This window comes from Alosa sapidissima, chromosome 12 (genome assembly GCF_018492685.1).
Source record: "Alosa sapidissima isolate fAloSap1 chromosome 12, fAloSap1.pri, whole genome shotgun sequence".
NCBI classification, from domain to species: domain Eukaryota; kingdom Metazoa; phylum Chordata; class Actinopteri; order Clupeiformes; family Clupeidae; genus Alosa; species Alosa sapidissima.
Genome location: NC_055968.1, coordinates 5,001,434 through 5,024,273, shown reverse-complemented (window position 1 = coordinate 5,024,273; position 22,840 = coordinate 5,001,434). Strand labels below are relative to the sequence as shown.

Genomic DNA, 22,840 nt, shown 5'->3' with positions numbered 1-22,840 from the left:
ACAGAAACACACACACACACACACACAGATCAGTTTACTGAGATCAACACAATAATAAACATACACACACACTTTACACAGTCTCATAAACACAACACGAATATTATGAAAGTACGACCAAAAACAAATACTGTAATATAATCAAAAATACCAGAACAAAATGTAAACAAAAGTTCAGTTCAACATGTGGTGGCCTTGTGACAAGACTGTAAGCTTAGTCACTACTCTACCAAACAGGACAAAAGTATTAAATGCCTTAAAAGAGATAAGAAAGCACTGATATGATGACATACATATCAGAGCACAAACATTCATAATCATGATAACATCAGGCCCCCTGGACCTCTTAATTTCCATGCCTATTGCTCAGTGATCAATTTACTTGATTTTATTGAGTACGGTTGCACATGAATGAAATGTCTAGAATTAGTTCAACATTTCTCTTTCAGTGTACAAAATGAATTAATGCCGTGGTTACCCAATTTGATCAAGTAATTCCAATGAAATTGTTTAAGTTAAGCTAAACATTAAGTTAAACATTCATGTAATTTCAATGTGATTGTGTTATAAAAGATCGATCCCAATGCCCCAGTGCAGTGACGGGGACACTGTACTGTAGGAGTTGTCGTCCTTCATATGAGACAATAAACCAAGGTCGGTCCTGACTCACTGTGGTTAATAAATCCCATGGCATTTATCGCAAAGAGTAGGGAGTTCCCTGTCCTGGCTAAATTCCCAACCTGGCTCATTCAATCTGGCCCCCTAATCATCCCCCAGTGTAATTGACTCATTCATTCCCTTACTCCCCACTTCAAGCTGGTGTGTGTGGTGAGTGTTTTGGTGCATAATGGCTGCCGTACATCACCCAGGTCGGTGCTACACAGTGGTGGTGATTAGTGAGATTCCCCATTCCCTGTGAAGTGCTTTGAGTGTCAAGAAAAAAAGCGCTATATAAATGTAACCTGTTGTTGTTGTTATACAGGTGGCATGTACTGAGTATTAGTATTGCGACATCAAAGGAAGATCATTTTGATATTAAAGACTTGAAGATGAAGCCTTAATCTGAAACATGCTGATTATGTCGTGCCACAGTATTACAGTATGTGCCATGTAAGCACTGGTCTGACACAGTTTCATTCAAAACTAGATTGTTTCATGTGATTGTAAGGTAATATGGTTTGATAAAATGGACAGCTCTGACTTTTCCTTTTTCACAGTGTACTCAATAATTCACCTTTCAGGTTATTTATGCTTTATCATCCCCTGAGAGTACAAATGGCAGCCCTCCTGTGCTCAGTACTGCACTGAGTAGCACTCTCTCCCATGGAGGCAGTGGCAGGGCCCACGCTTTATACTGCACTCACACTGGGGACGTGGAGATGGAGCTTGAGGCTAATTCAACAAAGTTGGTCAGTTTATAATGTTTACTGAGCTGTTCCACTTAAAATGACCAGATGGAGCAAGCAGTAGCACCTGTACTACACTTCAGTCCAAGTGGCCACAGGGACCCAGGTTCCATTTGCTTTTTTGTCTCTCTTTACTATTCTATATACTGTATCCTCCTAAGACCCGGGTTATACATTTGAATGCATTTTTTTTATTTCTCTCAGGGCCCCATCTTGACAGTCTAAAACGTATGGTCACTGGCGAAAAGCTTATTTAAATTTAGTGGGATGTCCACATTGGGAGTGTTTTCGTTATCAAACGTTGGGCGGATGGCGCAACAAGGCATTATTCCTAGGTTTCTTAAACAGTTATGGGTGTTTTTTCTGCATCTGTCATTCCCTTTAACAGTGTGCAGCACAACTTTAAAGAATGCATCGGTATTTTAATAGTCAGCAGCGCATTTGAAGGAATCTACTTGCGAGACCGTATGGAACAGTTATTACACTAAACACATTTGCACTCATCTATTATTTGAACTCATTGGTAAAGTGAAACTAACTTCACCGTGGTGTCAGTCAACGACAAAACAGTTATACACAGTTAATTACTTTCACTATTGACTGACAATGGGTTACCATCGAAAACATAGCTTGGAAAAGCAACAATTACCCCAATAATGTTTGAATGACTGAATAAAAAAGGGTTCTACAGTATGCAGAAGAGTTGCTTACATCTGGTGGCAGTGTGTCTTCAACTGTGCTTCATATTTGCCTCTCAGTCATTACCAATTTGCAAATGAAGGTAAATAACTACTCATTGTGAGATGTATTTCGTAATATCTTTATTCTAATTATGTTTCCCGTTGTAATCGTGTAATTTGTATGTTTTGCATGGATGTGCGCTGGTGCATGTTCATGGATGATAGAAGGATGGTGCGTTGTGCACCCACCCATACCACTGTTGATAATGCGCTCTTAAAATAACATATGAACAACTTGCCATGGACTTCCGTGCCGTGTACGATAGCAATTTTTAGACAACGCTCCAGACCACTCCTTAGGTTGTTAATTGCAACACCCCTTGGCGCATTGTTTAAAAAAGAGAATGTGCAAAATATGAAAATAAACTTTGCGCTGTTCTTCTGCCATGTGCCAGTGTGAAAATAGGGCCCTCAGTTATTTTGGTTTATTAGGGCTTCGTGGGTATACAAAATAAATCTCTGTACATAGATAGTTTTTGAGGAAAGTGATGTCCGATGAGGACATTGGGTCTGTTTTACCATAAAACACAATTAAATCGCCATTGTGTAACAAAGTGTAACTCTGTTTATTTCATCAGAAAACCGATAAAAGCTTCCTGATGTGTTACAATAAAAAGTAAATGTGAAAAATGTATGCCATATCATACTAGAACTGTTAATAAGCATAAACAAAGAAGTTTCAACACCATAAATTACACTGGTACTCTACCATGACGACAGTTGTCATGTAGGTTGATATCGACGCCATCTTGTATACAATGTAATGTGTCAAGACAATGTAGCCCAATGTGCTTTTATTACTACTAACTGGTACAAATAACTGTCATAAAATGAGGGCAACAGAAATGTATTCAGAATATTGAAGTAGAAAGTCCTGCAAAGCCTAAATGTTATGTACTCAATGAGGACGCAGGGTCTCAGGAGGATATAGCTGCCTAAATGCTAATCTCTTGGTTAAGGGAAGTGTAGTGTAAATACATGTGTAACTATTAGCTTACAAGCTAACTAGCTGACTAGCGCAGCAGGTAGTCTACCTGCTCTACGTCTTATGTGTGCCTCATCATTACAGCCTTCGGTCTAATTCAGAGGCAAACCAAATCCAGTCCTCAGGATTTGGTTTGCTGACCTCTAAGCCATTCAATTCAATCTCGTTCAAGTGACAAAGTGACTTGTAATGGGAGATCAGCTGCAGTCGTAAGAGGATTTGAGCTCTTTCATAAGACATGGTTTGGTAGTAACACACAGCGCCGTGGTGTTCATAATCCAAAGAGCAGTGCTTTAAAACCTCAGACAAGCTGCTCTTTCACCTGCTGGGTCAACCAGAGAAGCTGTAAGCACACACGCTTTTGTGAATAAAGTGACCACAAGCGCATGTCAAGTGAATGTGATTGTGGTGATTTATGTACAGTATGTACTGTATATGTGTGTTGAATATATCTAGTGTCCGCCCAGGTCGGTGTGTGTATGCGTGTGTGGTTGTGTGTGTGTGTGTGCGTGCGTGCGTGCACGGTGCGCGCGTGTGTGTGTGTGTGTGTGTGTGTGTGTGTATGTGTGCGTGGGTGATTATCTGATAAAACTTTGAAAGGTTGTGATATAAACGATAAAAAGATACATGAATGGTACTGTATAAGAGAACGGTTAGAACTGTGAAGTGTGCCAAGAGCTACTGTATGTCATCCGACATTACAAGTGGAGAGGCACTGTAAATATTGACAAGATGTACAGTACAAGACAAATTACAGATAGATACAGAATACCGTAACTGGAGAGGAAGTGAGAGAGGTGGGGAGAGAGTGTGGAACTCCCCCAAGGGACGATGGAGGGGAAGCAGGCGGGGGGAGGAGAGGAGTGGGGGGGGGGGGGGGGGGCTGATCTGATCTGGCAGGACTCAAGGTTTCCCAGCAGCCAGGGGGGAGAGTGAGTGAGCGAGCGAAGCCAGTGGCCCTGCGTGGCGCGTCTGGACAGGAAGCCGAGACGAGCTGCCTCCTGGCCACATGAAAAGAACAGACCCCTCCACCGCTTCCCCCCTCCCCACGTCAACTTCAGGCCAGCCCAAAATAAACTGCTTTGAGGAGAAGCAGAGATGAGTTCAGATTGGGCTGTCATCTCTGGAGTGGTTGGAAAGAGGGCAAGAACAGCAAGGGAGCTGAGAGTGTTGGAGAAGAACGAAAAGATTACGAGTGTGTGTGTGTGTGTGTCTGTGTGTGTGCATGTGACAGAAAGGAGTATGTGAGTGTGCATGTGTATGCACGTGTGTGTGTATACTCCCATGTGCACTTGTGTGTGTGTGTGTGTGAGAAAGAGAGGAGCGTGTGTTGGTGTCTCAGCCGATGTGGGTCTGCCAGCACGTGACCACAGGGCTTGGTGCTTGGCACCCAGATAGAAATAGCAGTAGGACAGAGAGCTTTTCCAAAGAGGACGACTAACTCTCCTTCAGAGACATTGTCACACTTAGTAGGTTGGTTAACTGCCACCATCAGGCCTTTCAACAACAGTGGGATGTCAAAGAGGACGGTATAACGGTCATATAAAATTTAGTTTCATTATATCTTAAACAAACAGCAGAGCTATGCACCTACCATCCTAAAAAGTTATGTTTTGTGAGTGACGTCATGAAGTGTGTTTTGAACATGAATAAAGGAATGCTTTCCGAACAGAATGAATGAGGCTTTTATCCTCTTTTATCAGGGCATGGTGTTACCGTGCCAGCAGTAAAACAAACAAGCTGCTTGGACATATTGCTGCACTCACTCTCTTGATAACACACCACTCAAGAGAAGGACATTGCTGGGCTTCTGCCTGGAACAGCAGCAAAACACACACAGATACACACATGCATATACGCACACACACACACACACACACACACACACACACACACACACACACACACACACACACACACACACACACACACACACACACACATGACTTTGCTCATGATCATGAAAATGCTCTGTTAGACACATCACCAGCATCCAGTGGTGGCCAGATCAAAATGCTTCAGATATTACAGTGACCTCTAAATTGATGGCTTCCTCAGTGATCATACATGGAATGTTCAGAAACGACATTCCTCATCAGTGTAAGTATATGTCATTATCATAATATGATCTTATCCATTATCCTTAGGGCTTACACCACACTATTATGACATGCCATAGCCCCATGTTATGCCATTATCAGTTGCCAAATCTCTCCCATATGGTCACCATGCAAGTTATAAAACAGCCTGCACATACACTAGTCTTTCTCCAGCAGCCTGCACATACTGTACACTAGTCTTTCTCCAGCAGCTGGAAATGTGGAATACTTTAGAATGAAACAAATCTCTGAGGGAAAACTGGGTTCTGTGAGGCACTCTACAAAAAACTCAAGAATTGTGTTATCACAACAATCTTGTAATGCACTGTGATTAGATCTGTGCCATGGTTGCAATATAAGATAAACTACTGATAGTAATAGGATAGAAACCTAACCTACCTGCCATTGAAATTAGCAATGGAAATAACTACTTTTGAAATTAACTACAACATTTAGAAGGGTTATATTCATACTAGCCAAGTAACTACATGACAAATGTTATTTACAGTAATGAGGAATTATGGGACAATAGATGTTGACATTAATATAAATCCACAGCCAAATAAAACTGCACTTTCTTCTGTGTTGCACTTATATTCATTAAACCATATTCCCAAAAATGTATTAACTTGTTGAACAACACAATGGTTTGCAAAATCAGCAGACAATTATAGAAACACATATTACAATACGTCTGAGAGAGACCACTTATTGCCTTTCACAGATGATAATTACAGTCTGCCTCTAGAGCTGTCTGTACTTCTTCAGGAAAGAAAAATGCATATAATATACACATAAACAGGAAACCCTAATCCACCATTTGGCTGAGATTCAGGCATGTCTGTCCCCCATTCACTTAAAAGATTAAAATGTGTAGCTTATGAGCTGCAGTGTCAGCATTGCGCTGTGAGATGCTAATTCCCTGTAATGAGTTCCCAGCACAGCAAACCCAGTTAAAAACAGATTCAGGATGGAGGAGTATAGACAGGGTCAAGAGAGTGTCTTTAGGAATAATGTACGGTAATAGCAGGAGTGAATCCAAGACCGCTGGTCATCTGTGGGGTTGTCCCTTCCTCAGTGGAACACACTGTAGTTCACTCCGTCCCCCCAGAGAGAGAGGAGGTCTGAGAATGCTATCAGGAAGTGACCCCAGCAGCCCCCAGTGCTGTCAACACGTCCTGTTCCCAGGACGCTGGCGAAACCCCAAGATGAAAAAATAGCTCTCCTTTTCCCGAAAATAGAGGCAAGCACACAAAAAAGGTGTTGTGTCAGCCACCTCCATCATCTGATTCAAAGCCAAATTCCTACCTTCTCCAAATTACTGTCATTCCTGTCACAGTCTGATTACCAGTAATACATACAGTATGGCAATGACAGATGGCAACAAAGTTTCCAATGAGATGTAACGCTACATCCTTTTGGTTGGGCAATACCAGCCAACTCTTACTTTTAAAACTCAGATCAGATCAATTCAGACACCTGTGTTTGACCAAATTGTATGTGAGTGTGTGACACAGAGCGTTTTTGATGCAGTGTGTGTTTTCACTACCCAAAAACGGTATTCACAAAACAAGGTGTTATAGACAACACCTCCAGCAAATGAAGAGGCAAAAGTCAGCAATTAGGTGGAGCGTTGCCACAGAAAAATGACACAGAGGCAAACAGAGAGGGAGAGAGGGGGAGAGAGAGAGATAGTCTTTTGTCAAGATATTAAAAATTGGGGTGCTCTTGATCCATGTTCAGTAACAGGATGAGGGGAAGGACAAAAGGGAGTCTCAAGATGCTAGAGCACAGCCCATGGAGTGTGACAGAGAACGATGACTCTGGAAATCAGTTTAGTGGTTAAGTGGAAACCATCCACAGTGCCAATACAATAGTGTACACACTGAAAGGTGTTACTGTCCACTGCATACAATTAAATAAATGAAACAGAATAAATACATGAGATTGGAATGAATGTACTTTGAGATCCGCTTAAACAAACGGCAGATATTTGCCTCGCAACACAAACGGCAGATATTTGCCTCGCAACCTGGTTAGATATGTTCTTCTGGTACATATCTAACCAGGGAGCTGTGGTACCCTAGTCATGAATAAGCAGAAGTAAAGGGGATGTCCTTTCATTATCAGGTGCTAACTGACTCAGGATCAGTCAGCACCTCCTTCCTCTGCTGCGCTTTCCTGGCCAACAGAAATGGGAACAAACCCATACAGCGCAGGAAACAAGCCAACAAGAGACAACACGCATTCAAGAGGAGGTGTGGGTGAAAAGTGCAACCACTCCACCCAACAATACAAATACAAGATGACTGGAACAGACGCACTAACAAACGCACCGACTTGGAATGCAGTCATAACAAGTGTGTTGGAAAGACAAACACATATTTTGACTATTTATCTTTTACTCCATGACGTCGTTACAACCTGGCTTTTCATTGGTGACAAAGGTAAAAGACTTGCAGCTACTAGGCAGGTACTGTACATTACATCTGTATTTACATGTTTAGAAACACAATTGTCCTACTTAAAATAAATAAATAAAAATTACAATGTATTTGTGTCCCTACATTTTTCTTCAGCAGTTTCAGCTCTATAAAGACTTGTGAGGAACAATTTCTATATGTGCATTTCTATATGTGCCACATACTATATAACTATAAAACCGTGAACTAGCTTCATCCATTCCAAACACAATAAGTACAGTAACCATGTAAATGATGGTGAGGTGAACACTTTCCATTTCCAGAAATATCCTCATCCAGACGGAAACACAGAAGCCAGTGGTTGTTTCATTACTTATTAAGTATAAATCATGTACTTACAAACATATTTTTTGGATAGGCTTATTTACTATGAACAAACCATTTATAAATGTGTGAACAAATGCTTTACTGATGATACATTATGTATGAACAGGAAATTACTAATGATGAACAAACCATTAACTAATAAGTAACAAAAGCTTAATAAATGATGAATTGTGTGTAGTTATTATAAAGTGTTACCAAAAATTCAAATGGCCACTCATTCAGAAATGCTCATCCACTTCAAAACTCATGAATGAAAGACCAAAGACACAAGGTAGAGAATATGGAGTTGATTTTGGTGGCAGATTGTATGTGTGTTTTGTTGGGCATGTAAATGTCTCCACTTCATTAACTTCTTTGTGCTATTTCAAACAATGACAAAGACACTTTACTGATGTAACGTTTCAAAGACGAGGCAAGTTGTTGTCTAGTTCAAAGACAGAACCAACAAGTTTGAGGCAGAGGCAAGAGGAGAAGAAACAGGACTCTAGCTTTTTTGCTCTAAATGGTGCTTGCTTTGGGATGGCAAATTACAGTTGGGAACTGCATTTTCCATGACATCCCCCAAACTGCATACTTTGCCCAAATTACACTGGCTAACCAGGGTCACATAGCTCTGCCAGCCTCTACCCTCTTCAAAACACTTGGGTACGTGCTTGTATGTGTGAGCTTGTGTGTGCATGTGTGTATGCATGTGCATAGTGTGTGTGTGTGTGTGTGTGTGTGTGTGTGTGTGTGTGTGTGTGTGTGTGCGTGCGTGTGTGTGTGTGTGTGCATTTGTGCATATGAAATGGATATCTTCACGTGTGCATGTTTCTATGCATGCCTGCGCTTGCTTACGCACAGTAAGTTCAACTTCTCATGAGAAAGTATGAAACTGACATATGAGAGCAGACCTTTAAAAAGGCGAAGTAATACAGATCGGCCCCACTGAACGTGACATCACCACAACCCAAAAGGTTGAGAAAACAAATAACGATGCTTGACTGTGCTCAGACTGTATATACGAGCCATTAGCCAATTCAGGCTCCATTCTGCTCTCAGCACAGACTTGAATCCAAAACTTCCCACACAAACATTTCTCCAGCTCCTACAAAGACCGAGCAAAACACAAGCAACGTGGCTCAGCAAGACTGGTCACCATAGCGTCACATGTAACAACACACTATCACGACACATTATGTCAAAAGGTCATGCCCTACCTATGGTAGATCTACTGACATGCACATATACACACACAGGCATGCACGCGTCCACACACACACACACACACACACACACACACATATATTAACACATTAACCAAACAAAGAAAGGAAGCTTCAAGCTTTCTGACTGGCTAGTGGCCTCTTGTGCACACACAGGGAGAATCCCTCCAATCCCAAGACAAACATTTGATCTCCTGCCTTTTAGCACAAATCCGCCTGTCAGGGAGATTATCTCTGTTGGCATTTGGTGTCATGGGAAACCTCCACACACATTTAGTGAGAATGCATGCATGCATGCACACACGCACACACACACACACACACACACACACACACACACACACACACACACACATTGTGCTCATCAGGTGGATCAGTGCTCTGTCTCTCTGGGTCTGCCATTAATGTTGCATTCATGCGTTTCATAAACAGATGAATCTTAGTGATATTATGTTAGTAAAACAAAACCCCCATCCACATGTGCGCAGTGCAGTTCCCTTCCATGGCTTCCAATCAGTTTGACGCTGCTGTCATAAATAATGGCATACTTCAAACTATCCAACATTACATAAACACGTCAAATCAAACAATAAGAGACAATAAGAGTTTCACATAACAGGAGATACTACTCAACTGAACAACAGAGAGCCTTGTAAGGTATGAGCATAAATGTAGTAAGCTGAGCTTGAGTGTTGGCTACAGGAGACCTCGTGCTTGTTGTGGTAACCAAATGTAAACAAATCAGACAGACACAGGTTTTGTGTCCAGAATCCCTCCGTATGTACAGTATCACAGACCAAATAAAAAAAATCAACATTTCTGAACCTGAGCTTCACAAACAACAACAAGAGCAGGATGGCAAGGTGAAAAAGAGAAATGTGTGAACCCATCTGAACCAAGGGCAATATGCAAAAACGTTTAACAGTGATGCTGAATGCTCTGTCATGACCATAAAATGTTATGAAACTGGAAGTTATAGAGTATTCAAATTCAAGGGGAATTTGCACAGACAAGATAAACTGAGGAGACAGAACGACGAGAGAGCCAACGGACTGAACAGCCGACACAATTCAAATCCATCTAGAAAGGTTTGAGAGGAAACTTTGTAGTAAAAATAGTACATTTATAAAAAGTTAGTGGACTACAGTATTTACTTAAGAGAGTTGCTCCTAGCTGTGAACAAAAACAACTGAGTGAATGAAAGAAACAATAGAGAGCTGGACATTTCACACAAGGCTGACCTTAGAGTGGTAGTGGCATGCAGTCTCTTCACCACCTCCTCCGAGAAGTCAAAGTGGACCCTGCCTCTGTGACAGGGTGACCGGTGGTGGAGCATAGCCCCGGTGACAACAGCCAAAGCCAGGATGCTGGAAACCAACGGCGCGCACGTGTGTGTGTGAGTGTGTCTGCGTAAAAACTGAGAGTGAAAGCGGCACTTCACTTTTACACGCCTCCCGTCCAGCACGGCGCCTGCTTGGTCCTGCCGCCGTGCGTTCTCTCCCACAGAGCTGCTGGGCTGCGCTGGGCTGGGCTGAGCTGCGCTGGGCTGAGCTGCGCTGGGCTGAGCTGAGCTGCGCTGGGCTGCTCCGCTCCGCTCCAAGCCACTGCCCCGCCACTTCCTCCCCGCGGCCGCCTCAGCCACCGGGGCTGCCGAGCACTCAGCACAGCACAGCCAGAGACAGCGCCAAGACCCGGGGCGGAGCGCACACAGTGGAACGGACTCACCCATGTGAGTGTGTGTGTGAGAGAGAGAGAGAGAGAGAGAGAGAGAGAGAGAGAGAGAGAGAGAGAGAGAGAGAGAGAGAAGAGAGAGAGAGAAAGAGAGAGAGAGAGAGTGAGAAAGAAAGAGAGAGAGAGGGTGTGTGTACTGCTATTCACATATGAACACAAAGAGCTATATGACGCTGATTTGAAGCTAAGGCTATTTGGTTACAATGTGGCTTGGAGAGCACAATGTAAAGGAAATGCTCCAAAACAAAAAGACTTTGAGGCTGTCGTGTCACACACTAAGCACTGTTTCAAAGAGCACAACACATGCCGTGACATTTCTGTAAATACTATTTGGAGAACAGAAAGTGTGCAGGATATTTCCCCACTGTGCATTGAGATTTCTCTTATTTGCCAATATGAAGCTCAAATGAATCATTTGGTAATAACATAACAGCCAACGTTAACTATAAACAACGTATCAACACTGCACTGAAAAAGCCAACTTCCATTTTTCAATAATGCTGTTTTGCAGAGAAATGGACGGCATGTTTCTTTTAAAATAAACTCTACTAATGAATGGAATTCTATGGAAGTCTACACGTCCTGGAAACAGACTGCTGAATGCCATACAGAGTCTCTTTCACTGCTGTCATGACAGCTGAGTCACCTTTCAACATTTTTCTAACGATTTCTATAGTAACAGTGTGATTAAAGATAGTCATCGGTAAGTGTGCCAGTGTGTGTGTGTGTGTGTGTGTGTGTGTGTGTGTGTGTGTGTGCTGAATATGAGCAGATGATTCCTTAACGGGTAGCCTCTGTTCGTGGTGTGTGTGAGTCTTTGGCAAGGGGACAGCAGACCACTTTGAATGGTGTATGGGACAGCTTGTCCCTTGAAGAGCATTGACGTTGGACTGTCGGAACACAAATAAACTTAAACAAGAACTCTATAAATAAATCATCTCCTTCAAACATGCCCTCACCCTTCTCCATCTCCCTGCAGTAAAGCAATACTACACACTACAACAGACATACAGTATAGGACTTATAGGGTTTGCAGAGGTTGTAACAACAATGAAAAGGTCCAACGCAGCATTCTAGAATGGCTCTGGTGTAGAGATAACCGCCAACAGAGGTTCCTGTCAGAGAGATAACAGGCCCAATCCATTCCAGATCCCCGCTAAAGTGGACTGCAAGTGCTGACTGACACATGGGCAAGCTGCCGACAGACTCAGAGAAGTTATAGCAGTCTATTACATGTCTACTGCATGCTCCTCAATCACACAGACCAGCACTGAGCACTCCTTGGCTATGAGTGTATTCACGTTAATTCTCATAAACTACAGGAGAGCAGAAAGCAGAAATGGCTTCAGACTACTGTACACAGAGGAAGTCACTGTGAATGTCCACTACATGTACATACAACCACTGATCAGCCATGAACATTTTAGCTTTATGAAACATACACTTTTAGGAAAACTCTCTCTGGTAAAGAGATATAACAAAGGGAAGTTAATCCGTGTCAGAAACTAGAACAGCAACCAAACCAACAACCCCATTTCCAAAAAGTTGGGATGCTGTGTAAAATGGAAATGAAAACAAAGGCTATGATCTCTAACAATGTAAACCCTATATATTTTTGAAAATATACTGTACTGTATGTTCGTTTTGAATTTGATGCCAGCAACACATTTCAAAAGATTTGGTAGAGGGATATGTTGCTTCACCTTTTCGTCCAACAATAGTCTCAAACATTTGAAAACAGGCGACCAGTTGCTGGAGTTTTGAGAATGACTCAAAGATTTGTTTTCTGTTTCATGACACACCAAATGTGACAAGTCTGGACTGCAGACAGGTCATTTTAGTACATGGACTCTTTTACAATGGAGCCATAATGTTTTATTATTTGCAGAATGCAGTTTAGCATCATTGACGTGAAACATTCAAGGTCTTCCCTGAAAAAAATGTCTGGATGGCATTACTCAAGACCTGTACAGTATACATCATTCCGCTTATATGTTCTATTAATACCCAATCATGTTGCCAGTTAACCAAATAAGTTGAGAAATGTTCCTCTTCTGTAACTCTTTACGCAACTTTTTCAGCCTCTTGTTACCCCCATCCCAACTTTTTTGAGATGTGTTATTGTATATTTTATGAATATTTTTCAGGATTTTTTATATGAGATGATACATTGTAGGGCAGCCGTGGCCCACTGGTTAGCACTCTGGACTTGTAACCGGAGGGTTGCCGGTTCGAGCCCTGACCAGTGGGCCGCGGCTGAAGTGCCCTTGAGCAAGGCACCTAACCCCTCACTGCTCCCCGAGCGCCGCCGTTGAAGCAGGCAGCTCACTGCGCTGGGATTAGTGTGTGCTTCACCTCACTGTGTGTTCACTGTGTGCTGTTTGTGTTTCACTAATTCATGGATTGGGATAAATGCAGAGACCAAATTTCCCTCATGGGATCAAAAAAGTATATATACTTGTCTATGTTCTTTTTGCAAACTAATATGGGCTTATGTGATTGGGCTAATGTAACAAATCACCACATTTTGTTTTTATTTCAACAACTATTAACTCTGTCTTAGCCAGTGAGCCCAGCGCCACACCAGCGTGCTGGACGTCCAGCCCAGGCTGGCCGCCACAACACGTGCTCCCCACCATAATGCCCTGCGACGTCACTGCGAGGGCATTCCTGGCGTGCTTGTGTCAGAATAAGTCACTATTGTTCCACTCCTTTCAAGTGCACTGGCGCTGGCACGCTGGATTATGTGTGCCAGTGGCAATTATTCACGCACGTCGATCGCCGTGGTAACACCAGCCTGAGGTTAAGGGGTCAGTATGCAGGACTCTTGTCCTGGAGTGTGTTTGTGTGTGTGTGTGGGTGGGAGACTGGGGGTTCGTAGGGTCGGTGGGATGGGTCAGGATTGAGTCACTGTCATGAGCTGTGCAGATGATCCCTCTCTGTCTGCCTAGTCTGAATGGCAGTAGTACATGCTGAGTGATTCAGAGCCTGTGAGTCAATGGGGTGATAAAAACAACCCAGCAGCTCTGAATCAGCGCAGGTGTCCCGCTCGGATAGACAGAGGCTGTCGAGTGATTCTGTTCGTGTCATACTACAATTGTACTTATGCCATAGTGCGACTGGCTCAAAGAACAATGGCTAAGTCTTTACATCCGTCATGGACAAACCCCTCTATCATGGTCAGCAAAATTCACAGCTAAAAATGAGCGTTTTAGCTCCACACTCCTAATTTAGGCAAGGGCGTGTGACTTTTGATCACTGTAATTCAATACAAAAGTGCACTTGCAGAAAAAAAGCATTCATTTTCCTTTGCTAAGAAAAGAAACACACACACACACACACACACACACACACACACACACACACACACACACACACACACACACACACACACACCAACACCTTCGCCTAAGCTGATCCTGTAAGAGACAAAGGTGTGTGTGTTGGGCATCAGGAATGTTAACAGTCTCTAAATGAGTTCTGAGAAGACCGGGAGCAGTCAGGGGTCTGCCAGGGTGGTGCTGCAGTGTACAACAGCAGTGATGGCCCAGCTGTCATCCTGAGGTTGGGTATATGGGCATCTTGCTACTGGAGCTTAATTGATGAAGCCAGGGGATGAGCAGTCTAGTCCAGTTCTGGACATTGTAACGCAGTTTTTGTGATTGCTGCTTACATGGAGAGGAGAAATGTTTGGTCACATTGCTGAAATCTAGAGATGCATCTGGTCATCTGAAGTCCACTCAGGAATAGTGGGAGCAGCATCTGGACTTGCTCCACATCATTTGAGTTGCAGATCATGATGTCCGCTAGAGGGCAGCACCACATGCACAGAAGCGCAACACTGCAGGTACATCACATTTTCACCACTAGATGGAGCCCTCACACAGAGACTGAATGACCTTCCATTGACTGAAATCTGGGTTAGTATTACATTATTATACAGGACAGAATAGATTTACAAATATACATTTGGTGCTGATGACCCTCATAATATTTCCATATCAAAAAGACAATTATGATAAAAAATAACTTCAACCAATAGAAATCTGCTGATGACGTGCTTAGATCATTACACCAACTATTCATCGTGGATGAGTAAAGGGAAAACCCACTTTCATCTCTTCACACCAATACAGGTACTGTATGAAATTCCACAAAGCTGCAAAAGAACACCAGGAGAGGCATTAGGTGCACCGCTGGATCAGACAGTCTAAGTGTATTACATGTGCTTATTACACTCTAATGAAGGCCTTGCGTAATGCACTTATCCCCGACGTCATTCTCCCATTAGGGGGGACCTCTATGGGCATGCAGCTAAACAAACACACTCCGACCTAATCCCACGGGAGGCTCGCTCACACACACACACACACACACAGACACACACACAGACACACACACACACACACACACACACACACGGACAAGCTGGAACAGGGAAGGGGGAGACGGATGAGATCACTGATTCACAGCGGGTTGGGAGAGAAAAGGAGGAGACAGAGAGAGAGCGAGAGAGAGAGAGAGAGAGAGAGAGAGACGGAGGGGAGAAGTCATAAATAACGTACCTCTCCGTCAGCTCCAGAGCCCAAAAAAAGAGTGCAGGATCAAAGAGCCGTGAGTCACGACTGATGAGGTGCCACACATCAGCTCTGATGGCTATTACACTAAACATCCCACAGCCAAATGGATTGTGTTTGTGTGTGTATGCATGCGTGTGTGTGTGTGTGTGTGTGTGTGTGTGTGTGTGTGTGTGTGTGTGTGTGTGTGTGTGTGTGTGTGTGTGTGTGTGTGTGTATGTGTGTTACAGCGTTTGCTTCACTACAATCCTATTAGTTGCACTCTGGTGCTTGGCACCCTGTCTGAAGGCTTCAGCATTAAAGTCAGAGGCCAGTTAACTCTGCCCTCATCTCTCAAAAGGATTTCTCCTCAGGTGCTGCCGCCAAGCTTTCACTCTGCCCTCACACTTAATCCCTCACACTTAACATGGATGGTAAGATAGTTTTCAAAACGTCAATATTGTTTATCTAAGAAAGCAGACATATCTCAACAGTGTTTAGACAGAGGAAACAAGTCTGAAGAGAAGAGAAGCAGAGAGGTTTGTGTATGAGTGTGACTGTGTCTGAGTGTGTGTGTGTGTGTGTGTGTGTGTGTGTGTGTGTGAGAGGGTGTGAGTATACATGTGTGTGCGTAAGAGAGAGATAATGTATATGTGTGTGTGTGTGTGTGTGTGTGTGTGTGTGTGTGTGTGTGTGTGTGTTTGTGTGACTTTCCTGTGGTGCACAGAGGCGTGTGTGCAGGACCTGTGATGTGAGTAACAGTGACACACAGCCCTGGTGACTCTGGGTGCAGAGGAGGAGAAGCCTACGGAGCGGAGCTGGTTTGACGTTCCAGTCCCTGTGGTCTCTGGAGGCTCTGCAGAGATGCCACTCTAACCCCCCCGACCCACCCTGCGCCCCCACAGACCCTGTGCCAGGGTGCACTAGATAAGCCGTCAGGGCCGAGAGCCACAACTGTCCCCTGGCGCTCGTGACGGCACGCCCCAGCGTGTAGCAGCACACTGCTGTGTGAACGCGAGCACGAGTTCACCGTCTGATGCGGCCTCAGAGGTGGAGCACGGGGGGTGCAAACACAGCTCCAGCACAACGGAGATGGGAAAGTTCACTGGCAGACTTATGGGAAAACCCAGCGAGCACGCCACACGCGCATCCCTCGGATGAGCTCATAGAGGCAGGAAATGATGTCGGTGCAGGTGACGTCATCTCTGTGGCTGTCCGTGCATGCCACAAACACAAGCTCATTGGTGGAGAGTTTGTTTATGACTACGGGAAAATGCGCATTCTCTGACTGGATCACCACACTATGGTTTGAAACCGCCGAGGTTAGCACCAATTACGTCCCATGGCAACGTATCGCAGGAGACAAATAAACAAGCAGTTCTTGTTTCAATAACAAAGTCTCTGGCTGAGGGCTGTGAGCCGAGAGTGCTCCTGTCGGAGGAAAGCTGATTTGCTGTGCACTGGATGAGTCCGGTATGGCGGAGCACTGGACATGAGAGGACACAAAGACGGAGAGCGGAGAGGAGGAAGGAATGAAAAAGAAAATGAGATCGTTCACGGTCGGCGGACAGACTCTTTCATCGTTCATCTGCCTCTAAATCAATTCCCTCCTCTGCTGTTTTTAATCCTGACTCTCTCTCTCTCTCTCTCTCTCTCTCGTTCACTCCTAACACCTTCCCTCAATGTGCGATGCCACATCGCTGGCCGGGCACCAGACCACTGCAGCAGAATGAATGAGCTCCTAATCTCTGGAACCAAAGGATTCTCTCCCTCCCCACCACTCAGGGGCTGCCCCCTCCCTCAGTGATGTCAGTGCTCTCTCTCTCTCTCTCTCTCGCTCTCTCTCTCTCTCTCTCTCTCTCTCTCTCTCTCTCTCTCTCTCTCTGTTTCACTCTCTTTGTGTCTTTGTACCCCCCTCTCCCCTGTTCCTCTTCCTTTTGATAGCCGGTAGGCTTTGAGATGTCAACAAAACACAGGAAGGTGGGGAAAAGCGCAAGGCTAAAGGGAGAAAGGGAGAGGTGGACAAAAAAGAGGAGAAGCACAAAGCTGCCATTCAGATTCCATGGGCCATGCATATTCAACAGACATGCAAAACACACCACAACAGAGTGGGAGAGGAGGATGAGAGGCGAGGACAGAACAGACCCAAATGAAAGTATGAATAAGGAAACAATAGCGGCCAGTCAATGACAAAAGGAGAAACACGGGTCAAGGTCACTAAAAAGGGGGATGAATGAGTGATACAAAAAAAGAAATGCACAAGGCTCAGAGGTGCCAATCCGTCATCACACAGATGACCATCTCTCCGGTCATCTCCGCTGGGGGCAGAGGGAGGGGACGCAGGAGAGATGAAAATGAAGAGAAAGCAATTCAAAAGGAAACATCCTCCACCCTGATGAACAGCAGAGAGAGGAACACGGAAGGCTGGGATCAGACAGAGGAAAGAAAGAAGTGATAGAAGAAAAAGGGAAAACAAAGGGGGGCCAGCGACAGAGGAAAGGGAGAGCGCCCAGCATGGAGTCCCTTTCACACGTGCTTTCACCATGGGGCCCTTTCACACGTGCTTTCACCATGGGGCCCTTGCACACGTGCTTTCACCATGGGGCCCTTGCACACGTGCTTTCACCATGGGGCCCTTTCACACGTGCTTTCACCATGGGGCCCTTGCACACGTGCTTTCACCATGGGGCCCTTGCACACGTGCTTTCACCATGGGGCCCTTGCACACGTGCTTTCACCATGGGGCCCTTGCACAGGTGCTTTCGTGTGAAGGGGCTTGGAGTGGTGGGTGGACATACATTTTCATCAGCACTTAAAAGCAGCTCCCTGTGGAGTGACCACTGACCTCACCACTACTACTCTTACACTTACAGCAAATGAGCTGGACAGAAGGAGAGGGGGAGAGAGAAGAAGAAAAAGGAGAGAGAGAAATGTGAAGAGGAGGAGGGATAGAGAGAGGTAGAGAGGGAATAAGAGGACAATGGGAGGAGAGATATATGACATGGCCCTGAGGATGGAAGGGATGAGAGGAGGGAGGAGAGGAGAGAGGCCTTGATCCTCTCTCTCCAGAGGAGGATGATCACAACAGACAGATAACCTGAGCTCTCAGCCATTACACACACACACACACACACACACACACACACACACGGCACGGCACACACTTGGTTCCTATCAATACATCCCAACAGGCCATACATCAGTTGATAACACCAGCTGATAACACTACAGGTTGTGTATGTGTGTATGTTTACCACGTTACCATGTTTAGCATGACAGAGTTCAAAGACACACACACCGGCACTCTGTGACTGCTCCGGGCCATCAGAGCTGACACTACATGTGTCCGGCGTAAACCCACACTGGTGTTTGCGCGGCCCTCAGCGCCTAAGTGACCCCGTAAGCCGACACAGTGTGAAAGAGCCTCGGGAGCAGGGAACAGGAGACGCTCGCCCTGGCTGCCGCGCGTAACCATGACGGCGGTGCGTCAACGACGGGATACGATGTCGCCCCCCCCCCCCCACCCCCCGGTTAGGCTCCTGCGGCGCACCGAGAGAAAGAAAGTGATGATTTCTTGGCGGCCACGTGTCAGCTAAGATGGAAGAGTGCGATAACAGAGCTCACACATGAATAAATCAGCAGCTCTTTTACGAGAGAGTCAAGGCAAACAGAAACCAATGACGTGAATTGTGCAATTAGCTTTTGTAGGTGTGTGTGTGTGTGTGTGTGTGTGTGTGTGGACATGCGTGCTGATTTTCTTGATATGCTTCTGCCTGCCTGTGTTTTTGCATGTGTGTGAAAGAGAGCATGTCCAATGTTTTTCAAGAGACTCTAAACTCACACATCTTGGCTCAATTGTAGCATGTACGCTATGTTTGGCATGTGTGGTATGTAAAGAACAACAGCAGGACAGTCTCTGTTCCAGGGCCCACTTCCAATTTACATTCCAGCCACAGGCAGCACAGTTAAGGGGGCTGTTGCAGGGCCAGTAGCCCCCTGGAGCCAGGCCTCTAGGGTGATAACCCCCAAACAGCCCAGAGGCCTAATCAAGGCAGAGGGCAGCTCACACCAGAGTGCGGGTTAGAGGCGGCGCCATGCAGGACATAGGAAGGACATGCATAAAACACACGCCCACAGACACAGACACAGACACAGACGCACAAAGAACATGAACATACCAGAGCACAGATAAACAGTATGTCTCAAAGCAGTAAAGAGCACCATTTACAAAAAGCAGTGGGCTGACATAAAGAGCCTAAAAACACACACACACAAAACTGAACAAACTAAACAGACTCAACCAGTCCCACAACCACTTACACACTCACACAACAACCCCACTACACACACAAAGTACTAATTATATTGTATTTCAACACAAACCTAGCTCTTTTCTAGACTGACCAACCTAGCAGCATTTTTTCCACAACCAGTCAGCAGGCCCCTCTGCTAGTTTACAGCAACTCAAAATTCAGACTAAAGTCAGACGAAAGCCTCTACCACAGCAACAGTTTACAAATCCAGTCAATGTGACATGGACAAACCCTGTCTGTGGAATGTAATGGAACTCTATTCACTGGGGTCTATTTCCCTGACAGGCCCGTCTCAACAGCACCTACCAGACCCAGGAGTGTCGGCGGTAGGTGAAGGGAATCAGGCTGAGAGAGCGATTGATGCTTTTCCTGTGCTTGTCCAGGATGGAGTTCAGGGTCATCCTGTCCGGTATTGTCCCTGGAGGGTCAGAGGCCTCTTCGGCCTGGCCCGAGGTTTCCGTCCTGTCAGTCATTGTGGCTCATGGCGCAGTGGTTGGCGGTGAGGTCAGCGTGTTGGCGGCTAGCGATGCAGCGGCGGGTGAGAGTGATCAGCTTGGGAGGGTTCCAGTCTGTGCTGCTGGCCGTATGGTCCGAACAGCTCCGCGTTCAGCCCCCAGCTCCACGTTCAGTTGAGTTGGACACGTGTGCACATACACACACACACTCTCTCTCTCTGAAACTGCTCACACGAAGGCCTCTGCTTAAGTCATCAGCAAACAGGAAGATCCGCTATGGGGAGGTAAAGCCACCAGGTCAGCCAGTCTGTCTGCTTCAACTAAAAACACCTCTCTCTCTCTCTCACACACACACACACACATACACACACACACACACACTGTATGATCCTTACTTCTTTTCCTTTACTCTCTCTCTCTCTCCCTCTGTGCTCTGCTTCCCTCGTTCCCTCCTGAGTCTCGGAGTCCAGTCTTGGAGCCTCCTCCTCCTGTTCCTCCCTCTCTGTGGTGTCGGAGGCTTCAGGAGGCAGGGTCAAGTTTGTGTCTCTCCTCTCCGGTCCGATGTCTGTCCTCTCTGCCCACCTCTCGATCCCTCAATCCACTCTTCCCTGTGGACGCTACACCCTTAGATGATACTCCCTCTCCCTCCCTCTTCCTCTCTCTATCTCTCTCTCTCTCTCTTTTTTTCTCTCTGTCCCTTTCACCGTCCAGTAAAGCCGACCCGTAATGATCCCCTCTCCGGTGTCCTCCTGTACTCTGCTGGCGTGTGTCTTGCTCGCTCTCTTGGTGGGACTGGTTTATCCTCTTCTGTCATCTCATCTCTCCATTTCACTTTGCTTCCTCTTCCACAATTGAGAGCTTCAGGCTCTCCTGGCCTCAGACTGGTTCTTTTGTCTTTTTTAGTGTTTCTTTCACCTGTGTGTGCCTGTGGTGTGTGTGCCTGCTGCGTGTGTGTGCCTGCTGTGTGTGTGTGTGTCTGTGTGTGTGTGTATGGAGGGCGTAGAAGTTGAGCTGAGCCACGCCCCCTCTCCCATGAAGCCATCTACTAGTACAAGTGTGTTTGTGTGTATGTGTGTGTGTGTGCGTGTGTGTGTGTGTGTGTGTGTGTGTGTATCTGTGTGTGTGTGTGTCTGTGTGTGTGTGCATGTGTGCGTAGTAATTTAGGCAGTAAAGCAAGGTGCTCTGACCCACCTCCCTGCCACCCATTAGGCATGTGGGTGTGTTTGTGTGCATGCGTGTGTGCGTGCACAGCGTGTGTGTGTGTGTATGCATGCCTGTGTGTGTGAGTGAGTGTTGGTGCCCTGGAGCCAGCATGGGCAGGTCATGTTTCATGAGTGAACTTTGATCCCCCTCTCTTTCTCTCCTCGCTCTCTGTCCCTCTCGCTCCTCGCATCATCGGTAGACCGTCACCTGATCCACGGGGGTCCGTGCAGATCCTCTGTCACTGTATCAGCTGTTTTAAGGAGTCACGCCTGTGCGCCTGTCCTCCACCTGGACTCTGAACACACACACACACCAGCATTCACACTCAAATCACCCCTCCGCTGATCTATTAGTGAGGACTCAGCACTCTCATACACAACCAGAGTCAAAGAGTCATCTCCCACCGCGCCGACTGACCAAAAAGGAGAGGAATCACATGCCCAATCGCTCATTGGCTGGACTTGGGAGACCGCATATATGGTCATGGCATGTTTTGAGAAGGGATTGGGGGAGACTTAAGTTCTTACTGCTGGTTGGTTTTGGTCTGAACTGAATGTTCCTCTGCGAGAGGGAGAGAGTTTAGCTGTATCAGACTGGAGCTGGGCTCTGGATGTTTATACAGAGGAGCAGGAAGCCATTCCTCCAGCTCAGTGCCAGGTGATAAGCAGACGTCAGCTGGAGGTCTGTACCCTCACCAGAGAAAGAGAGAGAGAGAGAGAGAGAGAGAGAGAGAGAGAGAGGGAGGGAGGGAATAGAGTGAGATGGAGAAAGGGAAAGAGTCAGAGGAAAAGAAAGAGAGAAAGAGAGAGAGAGACAGAGAGAGAGAGAACAGAAATTACTGTATAGCGCCATATTTAAATAAAATCAAAGATAGAAAAAAAGAGCTACACTGACAAAATAGAGAAGCAGTGACCGTAGCCTACACATGGAAATGGGCAGGCATAAACAAACATGATGAATAGACATACTGTACACCTGGAGTTTCTGTATGAACGATGCAGAAAACGAGGAACATTTCCTTCCTTGTATTAGATATGCACCTATAAAAGGGATTTTTTTTGCTGAATTCAAAAAATATATAAAAGAATTAAAAAATCTCCACAAATGAAAATATGTATACTATTGGGAGAGGAAACAAACTACTCGTGCCTAGCTGCATTTTATATCTTGACCTGCCATAAAACAGGAGAACTTTGATGTATGTGATATATGGGTCTATCCTCTTTGTGTACATGTAAATATTTTGTTTGATAGTTCAGCTATTTAACTGAAATTGATTTCTGTACTGTAAATGTATCTGTAAGTGTAGGCATATGATATGTGCTTATACGTTTTGG

General features: G+C 45.3%; 1 protein-coding gene across 4 annotated transcripts in view; it reads right to left on the bottom strand.

The window, feature by feature from the left end:
* Positions 1-22,840, bottom strand: part of pde4ba (phosphodiesterase 4B, cAMP-specific a) — a 175,036-nt gene that overhangs the window by 48,717 nt on the left and 103,479 nt on the right. Inside the window, exon 1 of one of the 4 annotated variants that reach the window (XM_042111978.1) lies at positions 20,152-20,506. The exons of 2 other annotated variants lie outside the window; for them this stretch is intronic. In XM_042111978.1, the coding sequence (XP_041967912.1) occupies positions 20,152-20,318 (167 nt within the window). In that variant the 5' untranslated portion in view covers positions 20,319-20,506. Of the gene's footprint in view, positions 1-10,486; positions 10,625-20,151; positions 20,507-22,840 lie in introns of those variants that run through there. One more of the 4 variants, XM_042111979.1, reaches the window with a different exon arrangement.